Genomic DNA, 21,753 nt, shown 5'->3' on the forward strand with positions numbered 1-21,753 from the left:
AAGGGCTTGAACTGGCCCCTGGAGTCAGTCTGTCTGTCTGTCTGTCTGTCTGTCTGTCTGTCTGTCTGTCTGTCTGTCTGTCTGTCTGTCTGTCTGTCTGTCTGTCTGTCTGTCTGTCTGTCTGTCTGTCTGTCTGTCTGTCTGTCTGTCTGTCTGTCTGTCTGTCTGTCTGTCTGTCTGTCTGTCTGTCTGTCTGTCTGTCTGTCTGTCTGTCTGTCTGTCTGTCTGTCTGTCTGTCTGTCTGTCTGTCTGTGTACGTACGCGCAAGCGTGTGTGCATGTGTGTTAAACTTCACATCCAGTAGCACATAGCCAATGATATACAGAGGGGTGTAGTATGGGGACTCATCATTCAACCCAACTCTCAAACACAAATAATCACAGGGTGAGACCACATGTCGCAGCTCTTACGCATAGGGCCCCGACAGCTGTCAATCACACAGATGACCTATAAACAGACCCTTGGCAGACACTCTTATTAAATCAAACTGTACAAATATAGCAAATCTAATGCTATGAATCGTTGATTATTGACGTAACCCAGAGTTAAATTTAGATACGGTATGGAAGACTGGTAATATCAGATTCCATGGTAAGTATGTTGAGAAACGTCTGTGGATGGAGTTTATTTTAAGGTCCTGTGGTTTGATGGAGGACTTGGGGATGGCTTTCGTCTTGTCTTGGTATTCAGATAACTTCCTGAGAGACAGTCAGACAACCAGATAGGAATGTATTTTTCACCATGTTCAAACAGAGGGGATTGAATATAAAACAGCACACGCCTTCTTTGGCTTTATGGAGGCATGTTTTATTCCCAGAGTAGGTTAACCAGTTTAGAAACAGGTCCTGCATAAACATGGATATTAACCTCTCTAGGCTAGGCGGGACGAATTCGTCCCACCTACGTAACAGCCACTGCTATCCTGTGGCGCGATTTTCAAAACCTTAAAAATCCTATTACTTCAATTTCTCAAACATATGACTATTTTACAGCCATTTAAAGACAAGACTCTCGTTAATCTAACCACACTGTCCGATTTCAAAAAGGCTTTACAACGAAAGCAAAACATTAGATTATGTCAGCAGAGTACCAAGCCAGAAATAATCAGACACCCATTTTTCAAGCCAGCATATAATGTCACCAAAACCCAGAAGACAGCTAAATGCAGCACTCACCTTTGATGATCTTCATCAGATGACAACCCTAGGACATTATGTTATACAATACATGCATGTTTTGTTCAATCAAGTTCATATTTATATCAAAAACCAGCTTTTTACATTAGCATGTGACGTTCAGAACTAGCATACCCCCGCAAACTTCCGGGGAATTCGCTAACATTTTACTAAATTACTCACGATAAACGTTCACAAAAAGCATAACAATTATTTTAAGAATTATAGATACAGACCTCCTCTATGCACTCGATATGTCCGATTTTAAAATAGCTTTTTGGTGAAAGCACATTTTGCACTATTCTAAGTACATAGCCCAGGCATCACGGGCTCGCTTATTTAGACACCCGGCAAGTTTAGCACTCACCATAATCATATTTACTATTATAAAAGTTTCATTACCTTTTGTTGTCTTCGTCAGAATACACACCCAGGACTGCTACTTCAATAACAAATGTTGGTTTGGTCCAAAATAATCCATCGTTATATCCGAATAGCGGCGTTTTGTTCGTATGCGTTCCAGACACTATCCGAAATAGTAAAGAAGTGTCACGCGCATGGCGCAATTCGTGACAATAAAATTCTAAGTATTCCATTACCGTACTTCGAAGCATGTCAACCGCTGTTTAAAATCAATTTTTACGACATTTTTCTCGTAGAAAAGCGATAATATTCCGACAGGGAATCTCCTTTTCGGCAAACAGAGGAAAAAATCCCAAAGGCGGGGGCGGTCGGGGTCACGCGCATAAGCTAGTGTCTCTTGATCGGCCACTTGAGAAAGGCGATAATGTGTTTCAGCCTGGGGCTGGAATGACGACATTCTGTTTTTTCCCAGGCTCTGAGCGCCTATGGACGACGTGGGAAGTGTCACGTTAGAGCAGAGATCCTTAGTAAATGATAGAGATGGAAAAGAAGTTCAACAAATGGTCAGACAGGCCACTTCCTGTAAAGGAATCTCTCAGGTTTTGACCTGCCATTTGAGTTCTGTTATACTCACAGACACCATTCAAACAGTTTTAGAAAATTTAGGGTGTTTTCTATCCATATGTAATAAGTATATTCTAGTTACTGGGTAGGAGTGGTAACCAGATTAAATCGGGTATGTTTTTTATCCAGCCGTGTCAATGCTGCCCCCTAGCCCTAACAGGTTAACCTCTTGGGGCTAGGTGGGACGCTAGCGTGCCACCCGTGGTGCACTCCATCAACAGCAGGTGCATTTCAAGAGCGGCAAATTTGAATCCAAATAAATGTCCAAATTCAAATTTTTTAAAAATACAACTATTTTACACCATTTGAAAGATAAACATCTCCTTAATCTAACCACGTTTTACGATTTCCAAAAGGTTTTACGGCGAAAGCATAAATTTAGAGTATGTTAGGACAGTACATTTACAAGAGTTGTGTGTAATGTTTTGTCAAGTCAAAGACAGGGTCACCAAAACCATAAAACCAGCTAAAATGATGCACTAACCTTTTACAATCTCCATCAGATGACACTCCTAGGACATTATGTTAGACAATGCATGCATTTTTAGTTCTATCAAGTTCATATTTATATCCAAAAACAGCGTTTTACTATGGCATTGATGTTGAGGAAATCGTTTCCCTCCAATAACCGGCAGTCAAGTCAGCGTAACAAATTAAATAATTAAAATTAGAAAACATTGGTAAAATATTATATTGTCATTTAAAGAATTATAGATTTACATCTCTTGAACGCAATCAACTTGCCAGATTTAAAAATAACCTTACTGGGAAATCACACTTTGCAATAATCTGAGCACTGCGCCCAGAAAAATACGCGTTGCGATACAGACTAGACGTCATGTTGGGGAGATCTAAAATCGAAAATACTATGTAAATAATCCATTACCTTTGATTCTCTTCATCAGATGTCACTTCCAGGTATCACAGGTCCATAACGAATGTAGTTTTGTTCAAAAAAGCTCATCATTTATGTCCAAAAATCTCCGTCTTGTTAGCACATGATGTAAGCCAGCCGGACTTCTCGTCATGAACGAGGGGAAAAAATATATTTCCGTTCGTTCAAACATGTCAAACGTTGTATAGCATAAATCATTAGGGCCTTTTTTAACCAGAACATGAATAATATTCAAGGTGGACGAATGCATACTCTTTTATAACGTATTGGAACGAGGGTACCCAACATGAACTCGCGCGCCAGGTGTCTATTGGGACATCATCGTTCCATGGCTCTTGTTCGGTCAGATCTCCCTCCAGAAGACTCAAAACACTTTGTAAAGGCTGGTGACATCTAGTGGAAGCAATAGGAAGTGCCAAAATATTCCTAAACCCCTGTGTTTTTCAATGGGATAGGTTTAAAGTCAATACAACACATCAGGTATCCACTTCCTGTCAGAAAATGTCTCAGGGTTTTGCCTGCCAAATGAGTTCTGTTATACTCACAGACACCATTCAAACAGTTTTGGAAACTTTAGAGTGTTTTCTATCCATATATAATAAGTATATGCATATTCTAGTTACTGGGTAGGATTAGTAACCAGATTAAATCGGGTACATTTTTTTTATCCAGACGTGCAAATGCTGCCCCCTAGACCCAACAGGTTAATAAACTTATTTTTACCCTTTTGCAATATCAGAAGGATTTGTTATTTGAAACTATGTTGTGCAGGTTTTGACTTTGAAGCTGTGGTACAACAGAACCATTTGAAGCTGCGATACAACAGAACCATTTGAAGCTGCGATACAACAGAACCATTTGAAGCTGCGATACAACAGGACCGTTTGAAGCTGTGATACAACAGGACCGTTTGAAGCTGTGATACAACAGGACCATTTGAAGCTGTGATACAACAGGACCATTTGAAGCTGTGATACAACAGGACCATTTGAAGCTTTGATACAACAGGACCATTTGAAGCTGTGATACAACAGAACCATTTGAAGCTGTGATACAACAGGACTATTTGAAGCTGTGATACAACAGGACCATTTGAAGCTGTGATACAACAGGACCATTTGAAGCTGTGATACAACAGGACCATTTGAAACTGCGATACAACAGGACCATTTGAAGCTGTGATACAACAGGACTATTTGAAGCTGTGATACAACAGGACCATTTGAAGCTTTGATACAACAGGACCATTTGAAGCTTTGATACAACAGGACCATTTGAAGCTGTGATACAACAGGACCATTTGAAGCTGTGATACAACAGGACCATTTGAAGCTGTGATACAACAGGACTATTTGAAGCTGTGATACAACAGGACTATTTGAAGCTGTGATACAACAGAACCGTTTGAAGCTGCGATACAACAGGACCATTTGAAGCTTTGATACAACAGGACCATTTGAAGCTGTGATACAACAGGACTATTTGAAGCTGTGATACAACAGGACCATTTGAAGCTGTGATACAACAGGACTATTGAAGCTGTGATACAACAGGACCATTTGAAGCTGTGATACAACAGGGCTATTAAAGCTGTGATACAACAGGACCATTTGAAGCTGTGATACAACAGAACCATTTGAAGCTGTGATACAACAGGACTATTGAAGCTGTGATACAACAGGACTATTTGAAGCTGTGATACAACAGGACCATTTGAAGCTGTGATACAACAGGACTATTTGAAGCTGTGATACAACAGAACCATTTGAAGCTGTGATACAACAGGACTATTGAAGCTGTGATACAACAGGACCATTTTATTTGAAGTTGATCCTTTGATTATGTGCAGGCATACCTTAGTTCTGATGTATAGTATGTAAACAGTAAAATAATTGAATTAGATCTACATCCGTTTTTTCCTCACCACAATTTAACCACAAAAATTACCATACACGAAGGATATTTGTGGCATCGTGGATATGTTGTTTTTTGGTGGACTCCTAAATGAGTTCAGTAGAAGCTCATTGAGTAAAACCTCAATGTTTGTCAAGCAACAGTATATGATTGCCACCCTGCTAAGCCCTACACTGTAGGGTCCCATTGATTGTTTGTCTTTGGTGTAGGGCCAGAGCAGCGGAGAGACAGTGGGCCTCTCAAACAGCACTGCCCTGTCTGTACATGGCTGCTGAACCGTGGAGAACGTATCAAACAAACACTCAAGTCTCACAGGGAAGGGTCTATAGGAAGGGTCCTGTTACTCTTGACATAGGAATGTCTGTCAACTGCATTCTTAATGTAGCCGCAGAAGACCCACTCAGACCTTCAGATGGCCAGAGAAAAGCAGCCTTGGCAGATGTCCATGCCGGCATTTAACAGAGATATGGAGGAAAGACAGTATTGAGATGGCAACACAATGAGACGCTCTCTAGCACTTGTCACTGATCGACTGTATTGGGTTTCAACAGTGTTGATAAAAAACCATCCCATAATCCCACATGGGTATGCAGGACAGGGGTGGAATGTGTCAGTTGAGCCTGCATGTGTGTGTTAATCTGTTTGTGTACAGCAGCTGTCTTTCCCTAATGGATATTTTGCTCTCTTGTTCCCCCTCTCCTCTCTGCAGAGCTGAGGTCCACCGGCACTGCCCAACACTTTGCCTACCTGCTCAACACGTCTGACTACCGTATCCTGCGTATGGACGAGGACCATGACCGCATGTACGTTGGCAGTAAGGACTACATCCTGTCCCTGGACCTGCATGACATCAACAAGGAGCCGCTCATTGTAAGACCTTACAGTCACTAACCCTGTACCTCTTCACCTTCCCTTACCTACTCTCACCTCTCCTCCCCCCTCTCCTCTCCAGAGCTCTATGATCCGGGGTGAGGCTAACCCTTTACCTCAGCTCTCAAAAACGGCTCCCGAGGGTCATATGTCTCATTTTGCTGCCCTGTGTCTGACATTTTGATTAGCTCACCTACAGTTTGTATTGGACTGCACTATTTTCTGGAGACAGGGGTTGTAAAACACTGTAAAAACAAAATCTGGATATGACCATTCCAAGGTGGCTAATAGTACCCTGTGTGCAGGTTTAGCCCCACATCTATAAAGTCCAGTGATGTTGAACGGGTTGTGCGATGTGTTGGGTTATTGCTATAAAATGACCTTTGTTCCCCCCCTGCCTTCAGCTCCACTGGCCTGTCTCCCAGCAGAGGAAGACTGAGTGTGTTCTAAGTGGGAAGGACACCAATGTAAGTATTTCTGTTGACTCTCGATCTCCACACGACTAATTCAGGATTTATGTTTCAGATCAGGTGACTTGTGCCACCTGTAATATGTAGTAATGTATTTTCTATATTTAGCGATTTATAAAGTGTATATATATATATATATATATATATATATATATATATATATATATATATATACAGTTCCGGTCAAAAGTTTGGACAACACCTACTCATTTCTACATTGTAGAATAATAGTGAAGACATCAAAACTATGAAATAACACATATGGAATCATATAGTAACCAAAAAAGTGTTATTTTATATTTGAGATTCTTCAAAGTAACCACCCTTTGCCTTGACGACAGCTTTGCACGCTCTTGGCATTCTCTCAACCAGCTTCATGAGGTAGTCACCTAGAATGAATTTAAATTAACAGGTGTACCTTTTAAAAAATTTATTTGTGGGATACAGAAAACAGCCCTATTTGGTAAAAGACCAAGTCCATATTAAGGCAAGAATATTTCAAATAAGCAAAGAGAAAAGACAGTCCATCATTACTTTAAGACATGAAGGTCAGTCAATATGGAAAGTTTCTTGAAGTACAGTCGCAAAAGCCATTAAGCACTATGATGATATCCAGTTGAAAGGCATATTTTATTTTTTTACCTTTATTTAACTAGGCAAGTCAGTTAGGAACAAATTCTTATTTTCAATGACAGCCTAGGAACAGTGGGTTAACTGCCTTGTTCAGGGGCAGAATGACAGATTTTTAACTTGTCAGCTCAGGGATTCGATCTTGCAACCTTTAGGTTACTAGTCCAATGCTCTAACCACTAGGCTACCTGCCGCCCCATATACCTATGGGGATTTCATTTGGCCCTGTAAAAGCCTGGTTCCGCTCTGTCTGGCCAAACAGACAGGGCAGGACTGGCACCAACAACTCTCGCCCTTCCCCATCTGCCAGTGTGGGGTGTGGATAAATAGATTATACTGGTATTATACTGTTATACTGGCATGTTAATATATTGACATTTCCATTGATGTTAAAGATAATTGCCTCTTGTACTATGCTTTATGTTGTATATAGGTATTATCATACATGTTGATAATCCATTCATGTCTGTCTATGTTTGTCTCCATGCAGGGCGAGTGTGGGAACTTTATCCGTCTGATTGAGCCATGGAACAGGACCCACTTGTATGTCTGTGGTACTGGGGCCTACAACCCCATCTGCACCTATGTCAACCGTGGACGCAAACCACAGGTTAGAGCTCCACACCTTATGGAATACATTGAATCTGTGTTAAAATAATGAAGAGGTGAGAGAGCCTGTCTGTAAAATCCAATCAAACATATATTCATCACATGCTTTGGAAACAGCAGGTGTAGACTGTGAAATGCTGACTTATGGGCCCTCTTCCAACAATGCAGAGTTAAAGATCAAAAATGGAATACAAAATTGAAATAGTGACACGAGGAATACAGTTGAAGTCGGAAGTTTACATACACCTCAGCCAAATACATTTAAACTCAGTTTTTCACAATTCCTGACATTTAATCCTAGTAAAAAGGTCAGTTAGGATCACCACTTTATTTTAAGAATGTGAAATGTCAGAATAATAGTAGAGAGAATGATTTATTTCAGCTTTTATTTCTTTCATCACATTCCCAGTGGGTCAGAAGTTTACATACACTCAATTAGTATTTGGTAGCATTGCCTTTAAATTGTTTAACTTGGGTCAAACGTTTCTGTTAGCCTTCCACAAGCTTCCCACAATAGTTTGGGTGAATTTTGGCCCATTCCTCCTGACAGAGCTGGTGTAACTGAGTCAGGTTTGTAGGCCTCCTTGCTCGCACACGCTTTTTCAGTTCTGCCTTCAAATTTTCTATAGGATTGAGGTCAGGGCTTTGTGATGGCCACTCCAATACCTTGACTTTGTTGTCCTTAAGCCATTTTGCCAAAACTTTGGAAGTATGCTTGGGGTCATTGTTCATTTGGAAGACCCATTTGCGACCAAGCTTTAACTTCCTGACTGATGTCTTGAGATGTTTCTTCAATATATCCACATAATTTTCCTACCTCATGATGCCATCTATTTTGTGAAGTGCACCAGTCCCTCGTGCAGCAAAGCACCCCCACAACATGATGCTGCCACCCCCATGCTTCACGGTTGGGATGATATTCTTACGGCCAAACAGTTCTATTTTTGTTTCATCAGACCAGAGGACATTTCTCCAAAAAGTATGATTTTGTCCCCATGTACAGTTGCAAACCGTAGTCTGGCTTTTATGGCGGATTTGGAGCAGTGGCTTCTTCCTTGCTGAGTGGCCTTTCAGGGTGTGTTGATATAGGACTCGTTTTACTGTGGATATAGATACTTTTGTACTTTTGCACCAAAGTACCTTCATCTCTCGGAGACAGAACGCATCTCCTTCCTGAGCGGTATGATGGCTGCGTGGTCCCATGGTGTTTATACTTGCATACTATTGTTTGTACAGATGAACGTGGTACCTTCAGGCATTTGCAAATTGCTCCCAAGGATGAAGCAGACTTGTGGAGGTCTATAATTCTTTTCTGAGATCTTGGCTGATTTCTTTTGATTTTCCCATGATGTCAAGCAAAAAGACACTGAGTTTGGATGTAGGCCTTGAAATACATCCACAGGTACACCTCCAATTGACTCAAATGATGTCAATTAGCCTATCAGAAGCTTTTTCAAGCCATGACATCATTTTCTGGAATTTTCCAAGCTGTTTAATGGCACAGTCAACTTAGTGTATGTAAACTTCTGACCCACTGGAATTGTGATACAGTGAAGTATAAGTGAAATAATCTGTCTGTAAACAATTGTTGGAAAAATTACTTGTGTCATGCACAAACTATAGTTTGTTAACAAAACAATTGTGGAGTGGTTGAAAAACGAGTTTTAAAATATGTAAAACTGCCTAGGTAAAGAATTGTGAAATTTCCATCACTACTTTTATTTCCCTCACACACACTTAATTTTGATAATATGTATGCAGAGATCCAGAATCAGCGACTTCAACTGTATATTGTGAATAACAGTTCCCCTCTCAATGCGAAACATCTTTCCAGCACTCCCCCTCGATAACCACCAAACCTTGGTATGAAATAGATCATTGTCATTCTCTGATCCCATATCTCCACATAGATTTGCAAACAGGCGTGTACACAGTGGATGTGGTTTGATGTAGTTTACATTTTAAGTTATCTGCTACAGTATATCTCCTAGTTCTGTGCTCAGCTCTTTTGCCACCAGTTGCTCTCGGTGTATCATACAATGGATCCATATTCATAACTAGAGTGCAGAGGCCTGCCTACCATCACACCATAGATGGAGCTACATCTGTGCAAAAGCCCACCATTCGATCCCAAAGAATCTGTTTTTCGTCAACATAGCACACTGAACATTCCATGCCATTTAATGCTCGGGAATCGTGAGACAGAACTATATGTCTTTGTGAATAGCATCCCCCGACGTATATCGAACAAAAGTCAATGCCACCGGGGTCTGACAATCTGGATGGAAAATTACTGAAGATAATAGCAGATGATTTTGCCACTCCTATTTGCCACATCTTCAATTTAAACCTACTAGAGAGTGTGTGCCCTCAGGCCTGGAGGGTTTGCTAAAGTCATTCCGCTACCCAAGAATAGTAAAGCCCCCTTTACTGGCTCAAGTAGCCGACCAGTCAGCCTGTTACCAACCCTTAGTAAACTTCTGGAAAAAATAGTGTTTGAGCAGATACAATGCTATTTCACAGTAAACAAATTGACAACAGAATTTCAGCATGCTTATAGGGAAGGACACTCAACAGCCACATCACATACACAAATGACTGATGCTTGGCGGAGAGAAATTGATGATTAAATGATTGTGGGGGCTGTCTTGTTAGACTTCAGTGCAGCTTTTGACATTATCGATCATAGTCTGCTGCTGGAAAAACTTGTGTTATGGCTTTACACCCCCTGCTATAATGTGGATAAAGAGTTACTTGTCTAACAGAACACAGAGGGTGTTCTTTAATAGAAGCCTCTCAAATATAATCCAGTTAGAATCAGGAATTCCCTAGGGTAGCTGTTTAGGCCCCTTGCTTTTTTCAATTTTTACTAACGACATGCCACTGACTTTGAGTAAAGCCAGTTTGTCTGTGTATGCGGATGACTCAACACTATTCACGTCAGCTACTACAGCGACTGAAATGACTGCAACACACAAAGAGCTGCAGTTAGTTTCAGAGTGGGTGGCAAGTAATAAGTTATCCCTAAATATTTCTAAAACTAAAAGCATTGTATTTGGAACAAAACACTCACTAAACCCTAAACCTCAACTAAATCTTGTAATAAATAATGTGGAAATTGAGGAAGTTGAGATGACTAAACTGCTTGGAGTAACCCCAGATTGTAAACTGTTATGGTCAAAACATATTGATGCAGTAGTAGCTAAGAAGGGGAGAAGTCTGTCTATAATAAAGCGATGCTCTACAACACTATCAACAAGGCAGGTCCTACTGGCCCAAGTTTTGTCGCACCTTGACTTCTGTTCAGTTGTGTGGTCAGGTGCCACAAAAAAGGGCTTTGGAAAATTGCAATTGGCTCAGAACAGGGCAGCACAGCTGGCCCTTGGAGGTACACAGAGAGCTAATATTAATAATATGCATGTCAATCTCTCCTGGCTCTTAGTGGAGGAGAGATTGACTTCATCACTACTTTTATTTATGAGAGGTATTGACATGTTGAATGCACCAAGCTGTCTGTCTAAACTACTGGCACACAGCTCGGACACCCATGCATACCCCACAAGACATGCCACCAGAGGTCTCTTCATAGAACAGCCTATGGGAGGCGCACAGTACTACATAGAGCCATGACTACATGGAACTCTATTCCACATCAAGTAACTGACGCAAGCAGCAAAGTTAGATAACAAAATAGATTAAAAAAACACCTTATGGAACAGCGGGGACTGTGAAGCAAAACAAACATTGGCACATACACACACACACACACACACACACACACACACACACACACACACACACACACACACACACACACACACACACACACACACACACACACACACACACACACACACATTTAGTACTGTAGATATGTGGTAGAGTAGGGGCCTGAGGGCACACAGTGTGTTGTGAAAACTGTGAATGTATTGTAATGTTTTAAAAATTGTATAAACTGCCTTAATTTTGCTGGACCCCAGGAAGAGCATGTGCTGCTTTGGCAGCAGCTAATGGGGATCCATAATAAATACAAATACAAATGCATGGGCATCTCGGCCCTCACTGCTGACGTCCATTTGGAGAGCATAAGCTGGGGAGTTTGAGTAGTTCAGTCAGTTTCCTCTTGATTGCTAGCAATAGCATAAATTCTTTGTTTAACAGTGTCACGTCCTGACCCTAGTAAGATGTAATTTTCTATAGTAGAGAAGGTCAGGGCGTGACAGGGGGTGTTTTGTGTTTTTCTATGTTTTCTATTTCTATGTTTGTGTTCTAGGTTTTCTATTTCTATGTTGTTGTTTTTTGGGTTGATCTCCAATTGGAGGCAGCTGGTCCTCGTTGCCTCTGATTGGAGATCATATTTAAGTAGGGGTTTTTCTTCCTGGGTTTTATGGGTAGTTGTTTTCTGTTTTGTCTGTAGTACCTGATGGAACTGTTTGGTCGGTTTGTTGTTTTCTGTTTTAAGTGTATTCGTTAAAGGTAATATGAGCACATCACACGCCGCGCCTTGGTCCCCTTTATACGACCCGCATTACAGAACTACCCACCATGATTGGATCAAGCGGGGTGCCCGGGAAGAAATGGACACCTGGTCACATCCGGAGTGGATTGAGAGGAGAGACTGGACTTGGGGCCAGATAATCAAGCGATATCAGAGCCTACCTGGGAAGAACGAGAGGCAGCCCCAAAAAACTTTTTTTTGGGGGGGGGCATACGGGTAGTTTGGCTGGGCCAGGACTGGGACCTGAGCCAATTCCCTGTTCTTTTTGTGGTAAGCATGTGCCTGCATCTCGCACTCTCTCTCTCCAGTGCACCTCCATAGCACAGTACATCCTGTGCCTGCTCCTCGTGCTCTCCCTCCAGTGCGCATCCATAACCCAGTACGACCGGTGCCTGCTTTGAGCACTCGGTCCTCAGTGCATCACCCGAGTCCGGTGAGACCGGTTCCTGCTCCACGTACAAAGCCTCCAGTGATAATCAATGGTCCGACGCCTGTAGTGATGATCCATGGCACGAAGCCTGAAGAGGTAATCCATGGCCCGGAACCTGAAGAAATAATCCTTGGCAAAAAGCCTGGAGGGATTATAAATGGTACGGAGCCTGTAGGGATAAACCATGGCACGAAGCCTGTAGGAATAATCCATGGCCAGGCACCTGTTGAGATAATCCATGGTAAGAAGCCTCCAGTGATGATCCTTGGCGCGGAACCTGTAGAGATGATCCATTTATGACGCCTCCCTGATCCATTTATGACGCCTCCGCGGAACCTATTATGACGCCTCCCTGTCCGGAGCCTCCGGCGACGCTTTTCCGTCCGGAGCCTCCAGCGACACTCCTCAGCCCAGAGTCTTCAGCGGCGGTCTGCAGCCCAGAGTCTTCAGCAGCCGTCTGCAGCCCAGAGTCTTCAGCGGCGGTCTACAGCCCAGAGTCTTCAGCGGCGGTCTGCAGCCCAGAGTCTTCAGCAATGATCTACAGTCCGGTTCCTTCGACGACGATCCACGGTCAGGTGGTAATAAAGCAGAAGAATCAGCGGGTGGAGCGGGGAGTACGCCCAGAACCGGAGCCGCCTCCTATGCTGGAGGTTAAGGTTAGGTAGACTGCATTTGAGCCGCCATAGACAATTATCACCCTTCCTACCCTCCCTTTTGTTTTTTGTTTTTGTTGGTTTGTTGCACCTTTTGGGGGGGGGGTACTGTCATGTCCTGACCCTAGTAAGATGTCATTTTCTATAGTAGAGTAGGTCAGGGTGTGACAGGGGGTGTTTTGTGTTTTCTATGTTTTCTATTTCTGTTTGTTCTAGGTTTTCTATTTCTATGTTGTTTTTTGGGGGTTGAGCTCCAATTGGAGGCAGCTGGTCCTCGTTGCCTCTGATTGGAGATCACATTTAAGTAGGGGTTTTCTTCCTGGGTTTTGTGGGTAGTTGTTTTGTCTGTAGTACCTGACGGAACTGTTTGGTTGTTTTCCTTTTTAAGTGTATTCATTAAAGGTAATATGAGCACTTGAGCACTTGGTCCCCTTTATACCCACGTTACAAACAGTGCTCTCAGAATGGTATTGATGTGAGTTTCTGTGCCTCTGCCTCCACACACATTGTTTTCACCATATGAAGTGTGTCCGGTAATATCAAAGTGTCTGCAATAGTGTGTGGCTTCATAGCGTAGCTGGCCTAGCCATTCACCGTGGGAATGATTTCAAGTGCAGCCTTTTCCTATGAGGGCACAAGGCGAGACGCAGATGCAGACACAGGAGGAAGATGTTTATTAACAATCCAAAAGATGTAGGCAAGAGAATGGTCGTGGACAGGCAAAATGTCAAAACCAGTGTTCTAGAGGTACAGAATGGCAGGCAGGCTCGAGGTCAGGGCAGGCAGAATGGTCAGGCAGGCGGGAATGGAGTCCAGAAAACAGGCAAAGGTCAAAACCGGGAGGACTAGTAGACGAGAATAGAAAAGCAGGAGTACGGGGGAAAAACCATGCTGGTTGACTTGAACATACAAGACGAACTGGCACAGAGAGACAGGAAACACAGGGATAAATACACCAGGGAAAATAAGCAACACCTGGAGGGGGTGGAGACAATCACAAGGACAGGTGAAACAGATCAGAGTGTGACATTTCCCATGATATAAGGGCGCTCTCTGATTGAATTTAGTCTTTTAGATTTGAATAATTTAGATTTTTAAGGTTAGCCATATTACAATGATTTTTAGATACAAAGACAATATTATAATATATATGTATTTTTTGGGGGTAGATTTTGGAAATTCACCCGCGACCCCATTTTCATATCAGATGACACCACATTGGGTCGAGATCTCTAGTTTGGGACCACTGCTGTAATCCATGGCTTCTGGCTGGGATATGTACAGTCACTGTGGGGATGACCTCGTCAATGCACTTATTAATGAAGCCAGTGACTGATGTGGTAAATTCCTCAATGTTATCAGATGAATCCCGGACATATTCCAGTCTGTGCTTGTGAAACAGTCCTGTAGTTTAGCATCCGCTTTATTGGACCATTTCCATATTGAGCACGTCACTGGTACTTCCTGTTAGAGTTTTTGCTTGTAAGCAGGAAGCAGTATATAGTTATGGTCTGATTTGCCAAAGGGAGGGCGAAGGAGGGCCTTGTATGCGTTTCTTTGCACAGGAGACATGCTGGTAAAAATTTGGTAAAACGGATTTCAGTTTCCCTGGATTAAAATCCTCGGCCAAGAGAAACGCCGCCTCTGATCTGTAGAGATCATCTCCACATTTACTCTCCATCCCACAGCCTCCCTCCCTTCCATCTTTCTCTCTCGTTCTCGCTTTCTCTCTCTTTCTCTCTCTACGTCTCTCTCGCCATCCTACCTTTATTCCTACCTTCACCATCCTCTACCCCTCTCGATCTCCACTACTTCATCTCCAGCCCCAGGCCTAGGCAGCCATTGGAGTCTCAGTCTTCACAATTGTCGTCCCCACCGTTACGACGCTGAATGTTAATTCTCACTCTTTAATTGGAGGTCTTGAGTTTCCTAGAGCCAGGCATCACCACCACGGAGTACTTTTTCCCTCTGCTATTTCATATGGATCCAAACAAAGGGCATCCATCCCTCCCTCCATCCATCTATCCATCCGTCCATCCACTCATAGCTCTAGAAGCCCTGTGTGACTCTCAGTTGGCCTGCTCCCGCTCTGCTCCCTCAGCCTCCAGTCCTCACCATATGAAAAGTTGGGTAATTGGCCATGAGAGCACCCGTTATGGGGTGCCAGTGGAATGTTCTAGTTATAGTACATTAATGAGATGGCTTTTATTTTCCCCTTCATATTAAACAGACAGGTCAGACTCTTCTCGTGAGTCCCCTCTCTCTCTCTCTCTGCTGGTCTGGAGTTAAGTATGGGAGCAGAGATGTGAAATGGTACACCACCATACACACAGCTTTTCCAGACAGGAAGCCAGGAGAAGGCGAAATGCTGCTCATTGCCAGAAATCTACTGTGCTCATTGTCTCATGTAGATGTATACACATAGACACACACACACACTCATTCTCACACGTCAGGAACCTGCTTTGACATTTGTAACTGAAGACCAGATATATTGTTATCAGCTTGCCAGATACCATCATTCTTTTGTTTTCCGACATTATTCAGACACGTACTATTCACTCAGCTGTAGACAATTTCCTTTCTAAATACCTAAAGGATATATATTAGCCTACACGGGGCTATGATAGCTAGTATTGTCTGTAAAAGCCAAATGTTGGTTCTTGGCAGTGGCTCAGGCCAGGGTTTAATGTATGTACCATACTGTGAGAGACTGTATTGACTCAACCACATGGTACAGAACTAATATTGATGATTTTCACACCATCTGGTGAAGTTGAGCCACACAGGCATTCCTTGCACAGAGAATGTAGAGAATGAGATACATTTTCCCCACAGGCTTTCCAAATGACATTATTGAAACAGTCATGTAGTCACATCAGTCCCAGACCAGTGACAGAGTTACTGTACTCACGTCAGGTCCCACCTACTGCAGGTGCGTAACGTCCAGAATGTGTCGCTGTCTCCTGTTTTAGGCCGCCATGCACCTGCAGATGCCCCAGGCCGGAGGGAGGGCTAGCCGCGCTGCCCAACCAAACGATGTGTCCGAAACACTGGGACTAAAGGTGGGACGTGGGTCTGGGTCAGGTGCCCATCACTAGCATGGGCACATCTGCCTGCCTGCCTGTCTGCCCCTGAGCCTTACCTTTATGGGCTGGGGAGACCCACTATGGAACTCAGCCAACATGCCATGCCTCTATCTCTCTCTCTCTCTGTCTCCCTGTAGGGGAGGGCTGTGCATGTCTCCCGACCCCTCAGTTCTGTCTGTGCTCATTCTGCGTGCCTTGAAGCATTTCTGTCTTTATCAGTTGAATTGTCCCACTCCATTGGGAGTCTAGGGAAGTGGATCGCTTATCTCCTCATGGCTAAGCATGTCTCCTCTAGACCCTGTCCATTTTCAGTTTTATCCATCATGTTTGTGTTGTCCGTGGCTCTCGTTGTTCATCTGTCCATTTTTATGTAAGCCTCACTTTCTGAGCGCTCTCTCTCTTTCTCTCGCTGTGTGTGTGTGTGTGTGTGTTTGTTGAACTGCTTTGTCAGCATTTGCGTTGCCTGCTTCTTATGCATGAGAGAGATGGAAGCCCAGCATTTTGTGATTTGCTACACAAGGTCACAGAACATGTTGATACAGTACACAATCAAATATACATGTTTCATTTGTGGTAGATAAATTAGTAACTTTCCTCTCCTCCTCACATTGTCCTGTCACTTGTCTTAGAGGGCACAGAATGCCACACCCTCCATTCCTTTACCCCCCCCCACCCACCCATCCTCCCGTCCTCCCGCTGTAGGAATGTGGGCCAACCCCTCTCAAAGGTCTCACACGGTTAACGTCTGACCCCCTCACACTGCAGCCCTGTTGGTTCAGGACAAACACCAGCCGACTGTGTCCAACGACTAAAGCAGAAAGGAAATAATAGACCCACATAGCTGAGCATTACTTGAATGTTTGTGCTCTCCCACCATTCGCAGCACAGGAAGGAACTCTTAACCCTTTGAACGACAGGGCCATTATGTTTTCAGCCTTATGGTTTGAATGTGTTGCATGCAACACTTAATCCTCTGTAGGGTAAAATCTTTCAGAATGGTTTAAAAACATGTTCAGAGAATATCCCTTGGCACATGTAACCGTTGGTGACTTGGTGCACGTCAACATCTGGCATCTCTTGCAGATAGCTGCCAACACCTTCAGATTTACATGTGCGGTTGATTTTAATCAAAGGTGAGAGGGAATCTCATAAAGGTGCACGTAGGAGAATAACTTTGGCAAGCACCTCACTTTCTCCTGCTCAGGTGTTGAAGGACAAGGACAGAGATGTCTTCATCTCTGCTCCCCTTCTTCCTCGATTGAAGAGCGAGGGTTTGGGGGATTTGACTTGTTCTGGTTTGTGGCAAGGCTATGTCATCGCATGCCATTGGCTGTTCCCACCCGCACATCCAAATACCTGCCAATCACCTTTCAGTGCTGTGTATAGGGATGCCAGGAGTCATGAGCATCAGTCATCCAGCCTCCATCCAGGAAATGTTTTCACTGAGCAGGATTGCAGGTGTCAGCAGCAGTAGGGGTACATAAACAGTTATAATCAAGAGGGGATGAGAGACATTTGGCATAGGAGACATTTCTGTGCAGAAAGAACAGCCTTTGACGCATTATTCCCCCAGTCCTTCTAGTGCACTATAGATGGATTTAGAAGAGTTGAATTGGGAGTTTGTTTTTCTGTATGAAGGCACTCTCATTATTCTATGTTTCATCCTCTGAAACTACAATGCCTTATAGGCCCCAGAGGACCTGCTGGAAACATATTGCACTGCCTTATTTTCCCTCCACTAGGGAATCACTGTGACATGATGAAGAGCACTATGAATGTATCGCTTCTTTCTTATGATTTTTCTATTTCAGGAATACATATGGCATTTGGAGCCGGGCAAAGTGGAGTCTGGGAAGGGAAAGTGCTCCTACGACCCAAAGCTCAACAGCGTCTCAGCTTTGATCAGTGAGTATCATCTACACTTGGCCACATGGCTGGAGAATGGCTGGAGAGGTCCCCAGTCCAGTCCAGATCATCCAGTTCGTCCCCATGGCTCTCTCAGTGACTCTGAGGGACCTTGAGGCCATGTCCCCTGTGTACGCCTCCTTTTATTTCCCACTATTAAAAATGGCCACCTCCTCTATCCTCAATTTAATGGCCAATTCTGTTTTTGGCACACTTAAAAAATGTTTTAATGCCTAAGTTATGTCCAGACAGTGTCCTTTTCCATTCTGTGCCTATTTCCCACGAGATAGATCACAGTGGAATGGTCATCTCATCTCTCATGATAAAATCAGAAGGCATTTTGCTTTGTTAGGATTGAAAGAGCTGTGGGCAGTCTGGGCACATACCACTGGGTTCACTGTTTTAATAAGCCAATCCTTTCCATCGTGGTTTCGTGACTTCCAATGGAAAAATACCCAGAACATATTCACATGATTTGTTGTGGTCATTTACCTTCATGAGAAATCCAATAATTTGCTTACCTGGCCAATGTATGAGGAGCAATCACATGGCACCTTGCAACATGTTTGGTTTCTGGTAACTTCATGTTGTAATGTCTATGATATTGGTGTTTATGAGGTAGTAGAGCGTTCTCCGCCTGCCACTCAAGGTCAGTCAGCCAGGGCCAGACCTCACAGTTGCCACCAATGTAAGTTGATTCTGACTCTGTGGGGTGGGATAGTCAGTATAAATTGTCAGTGTAGCATACTGCCAGCTGACCAGGGCGGAACCAGGAAACCAGGGGACTGTAGTCTGAGACCAACTACCCCCCGCCCCACCCCCCATCTCCACCAGTTAGCATCAGCTATGGGTGACTGATGGCAGGAATTGAGAATTGGAGACTACTTTGTGTTAAAAATGTTTTATTGATACCAATCATGAGAAACATTTGAGTATATAATGTCACAGTTTGGGACATTTTTAAAGGTTACAAATGGTCAAATGTATTCATAGAATGTGTGAAAAAATCCCAAAAGGTTGTGAATGACCATATAAAAAAACTTTTCCTCCCTCCTCCCACGATCCCAGGTCCCAATACAGCTGATTCTCCCATCCCATCCCAATCCCACATCCCCAGTTCCCACCCGCCGGGAAGATAGTGAGATCCTTCCTGGCTGTCACTTCAGTCCCACGGCTCACCCTCCCTCCACCCCCCCCGGCCACCTCCCCCAAAACCTGACCAGTCAGTTGACTAAAGAAAAATAAGAAATACAAATGGATAGAAAGATAAAGGTTAGAGGGTCAAGTGGGGGGGGAAAGAATGTGTTCAATAAATAAATCAATAAAGAATAGTAATTAAGAGGTAATTAGGTCAGTAGATAAATAAGGACTGAATGGATGATAAAGGGGCCCTAGACTTTGGCCATAATGCAAGGTGTGGGTACCCAAGCCATTCTCCTCTGTGACTACAACAGTGGTTTTATCAAGAGATGTGACTAAGGGCTGCTATACATTTTACATTTTAGTCATTTAGCAGACGCTCTTATCCAGAGCGACTTACAAATTGGTCTTCTAGGATCTCGTTTGTTCGAGGCATGGTTCACATAAGGCAATGCTTCTTGTGAATAGCAAACTCAAATTTTGTGAGTGTTTTTTATAGGGCAGGGCAGCTCTAACCAACATCTCCAATCTCGGCTCATTGATTGGACTCCAGGTTAGCTGACTTCTGACTCCAATTAGCTTTTTGAAATCATTAGCCGAGGGGGTTCACATACTTTTCCCAACCTACACTGTGAATGTTTAAATGATGTATTCAATATAGACAAGAAAAATACAATAATTTCTGTGTTATTAGTTTAAGCACACTATGTTTTTCTGTTGTTGTGACTTAGATGAAGATCAGATCAAATTTGATGACCAATTTATCCAGAAATCCAGGTAATTTGCAAAGGGTTCACCTACTTTTTCTTGCCACTGTAGATTAGCGAAAATAAAAGGTGCTTAATATGGGAACGATGACAACTCAGTGCTTGACATTGTCACAACGCACAATTAGAACGAGTACAGCTAATAACAAAAAGGGACAGTGGTGGTCGCTGCAGCAGGGAGGAGGGAGAGATAACGGGTGCTAGTCACACAGTCACTCGCTTTCAATTGTTTAACACAGCGCAGCAAGTCCCGTACCTTCAGTGGAATGTCTCCAAAAAGTTTTGTGGTTTGCTTGCAAAGCCAGTCTCAGCCAAACTAGCCAGTGTTGTAGCCCAGCTAGTCGGTGGCAACTCAGGGCAAACTTTTTCGGCCATAGTTTTCCAGGTCTTCTACTCTCCAGTGGATCTTTCTGCAAGTTCCATGAATCTGTCAGCCTCCAGGGTAGAGTGCAGCAGCACCAGTTCTCCGTTTTGGGTGATTCTCTGGTGGGCAGGGTAGAGGAGGTAGGATCGGACGCCACGTTCATAGAGCTTGGATATGGCGTCTTTGAGCTCAGCCCTCCTATTAGTGACCTCAGGGCTGTAGTTCTCATAGAAGCGTACAGTGTGCCTATGGTATTTCAGGGGCCCCTTCACCCGTGCAGTCCACAACACAAGGTCCTTAGTTTGGTAACGGTGGAAGCAAACAATGACAGCGCGAGGCTTCTGGCCTGGTCCAGGCTTCTGAATGAGGCTGTGGTGGGCCCTGTCTAGCTCCAGAAGAGAGGGGAAAACATCTTCCCCTAGGACCTCCACAAAGAACTTGGAGAAAAAAGCAGTGGTATGTGTCCATTTCTGTCATTTCGGGTAAATTCACGATCCTCACGTTCTGTCTCCTACTGCGCCCGTCTAGGTCCATTACCCTCGCTATTAGGGTAATGGAGTGGCGCAGTGTTCTAAGACACTGCATCCCAGTGCTAGCGGCGTCACTGCAGTTTCTGGTTCGAATCCAGGCTGTATCATATCTGGCTGCGATTGGGAGTTCCATAGGGTGGTGCACAATTGGCCCAGCTTCGGCTGCGTTTGGCCAGGGTAGGCTGTCATTGTAAATAACAATTTGTTCTTAACTGACTTGCCTAGTTAAATAAAGATTACATTTAAAAAAAAATGCATTTCGTTGTCTCTCTTCAGCTTTTCGCATGTCGTTTCTAGTGTTTAGACCCGGCCTGAGGTATTTTCAGCAGCTGCTTCAAGGTCGACGATCCGCTGGCATGGAGAAGTAACTAGAGTGTGGATGTTGTCTAGTTTCGCATCCATTCTAGCAAATTAAGTCTTGAATCCCTCAGCTATTACGACAAAATTCTTCTCAAGTTCAGGGGCAATGCACGCCATTGTTACCTGCCAATGCGGTTTCTCTTGCACGGCAAAGTTAGATCTTAGTGAGGTGGCCTCTGGTTTGTCAGGTTTTGGCAGTTTAGGCGTTTTCGATTGCCACAGGTATTACAAAACTGCCTGTATTGACTCTAGTTAGTACATACTAGTAGTTTAGTTGTTGCTCCGTTTGCCCTGAGCCCCTGTTGTCCTGTTAACCCCACCCTTGAGAACTCTCCGTAGCTGCCAAATGCATGCTGAGACACCTACTGTCATATGAGGCCCAACCAGCAACTGAAGGACCAACACCCAGCCTCCCCACTGACTAACAAGACTATGGTCCTCCTTCTCTGTACATAACTTTAAAAGGC

The 21,753-nt window shown here is 43.6% G+C and overlaps 1 protein-coding gene across 4 annotated transcripts in view; it reads left to right on the plus strand.

Annotated features, from left to right (window-relative positions):
* The window catches only part of sema3fb (sema domain, immunoglobulin domain (Ig), short basic domain, secreted, (semaphorin) 3Fb), a 103,036-nt gene that overhangs the window by 59,879 nt on the left and 21,404 nt on the right, over positions 1-21,753 (plus strand). For 2 of the 4 annotated variants that reach the window (XM_014166428.2, XM_014166429.2), the window contains exons 3-7: positions 5,681-5,841; positions 6,246-6,308; positions 7,432-7,551; positions 16,107-16,196; positions 18,032-18,125. In XM_014166428.2, coding sequence (XP_014021903.1) covers positions 5,681-5,841; positions 6,246-6,308; positions 7,432-7,551; positions 16,107-16,196; positions 18,032-18,125 — 528 coding nt within the window. The remainder of the gene's footprint in view (positions 1-5,680; positions 5,842-6,245; positions 6,309-7,431; positions 7,552-16,106; positions 16,197-18,031; positions 18,126-21,753) is intronic. The other 2 variants (XM_014166430.2, XM_014166431.2) reach the window with 1 other exon arrangement.

The sequence above is a fragment of the Salmo salar genome, chromosome ssa22, assembly GCF_905237065.1.
Source record: "Salmo salar chromosome ssa22, Ssal_v3.1, whole genome shotgun sequence".
Classification (NCBI taxonomy): Eukaryota; Metazoa; Chordata; class Actinopteri; order Salmoniformes; family Salmonidae; genus Salmo; species Salmo salar.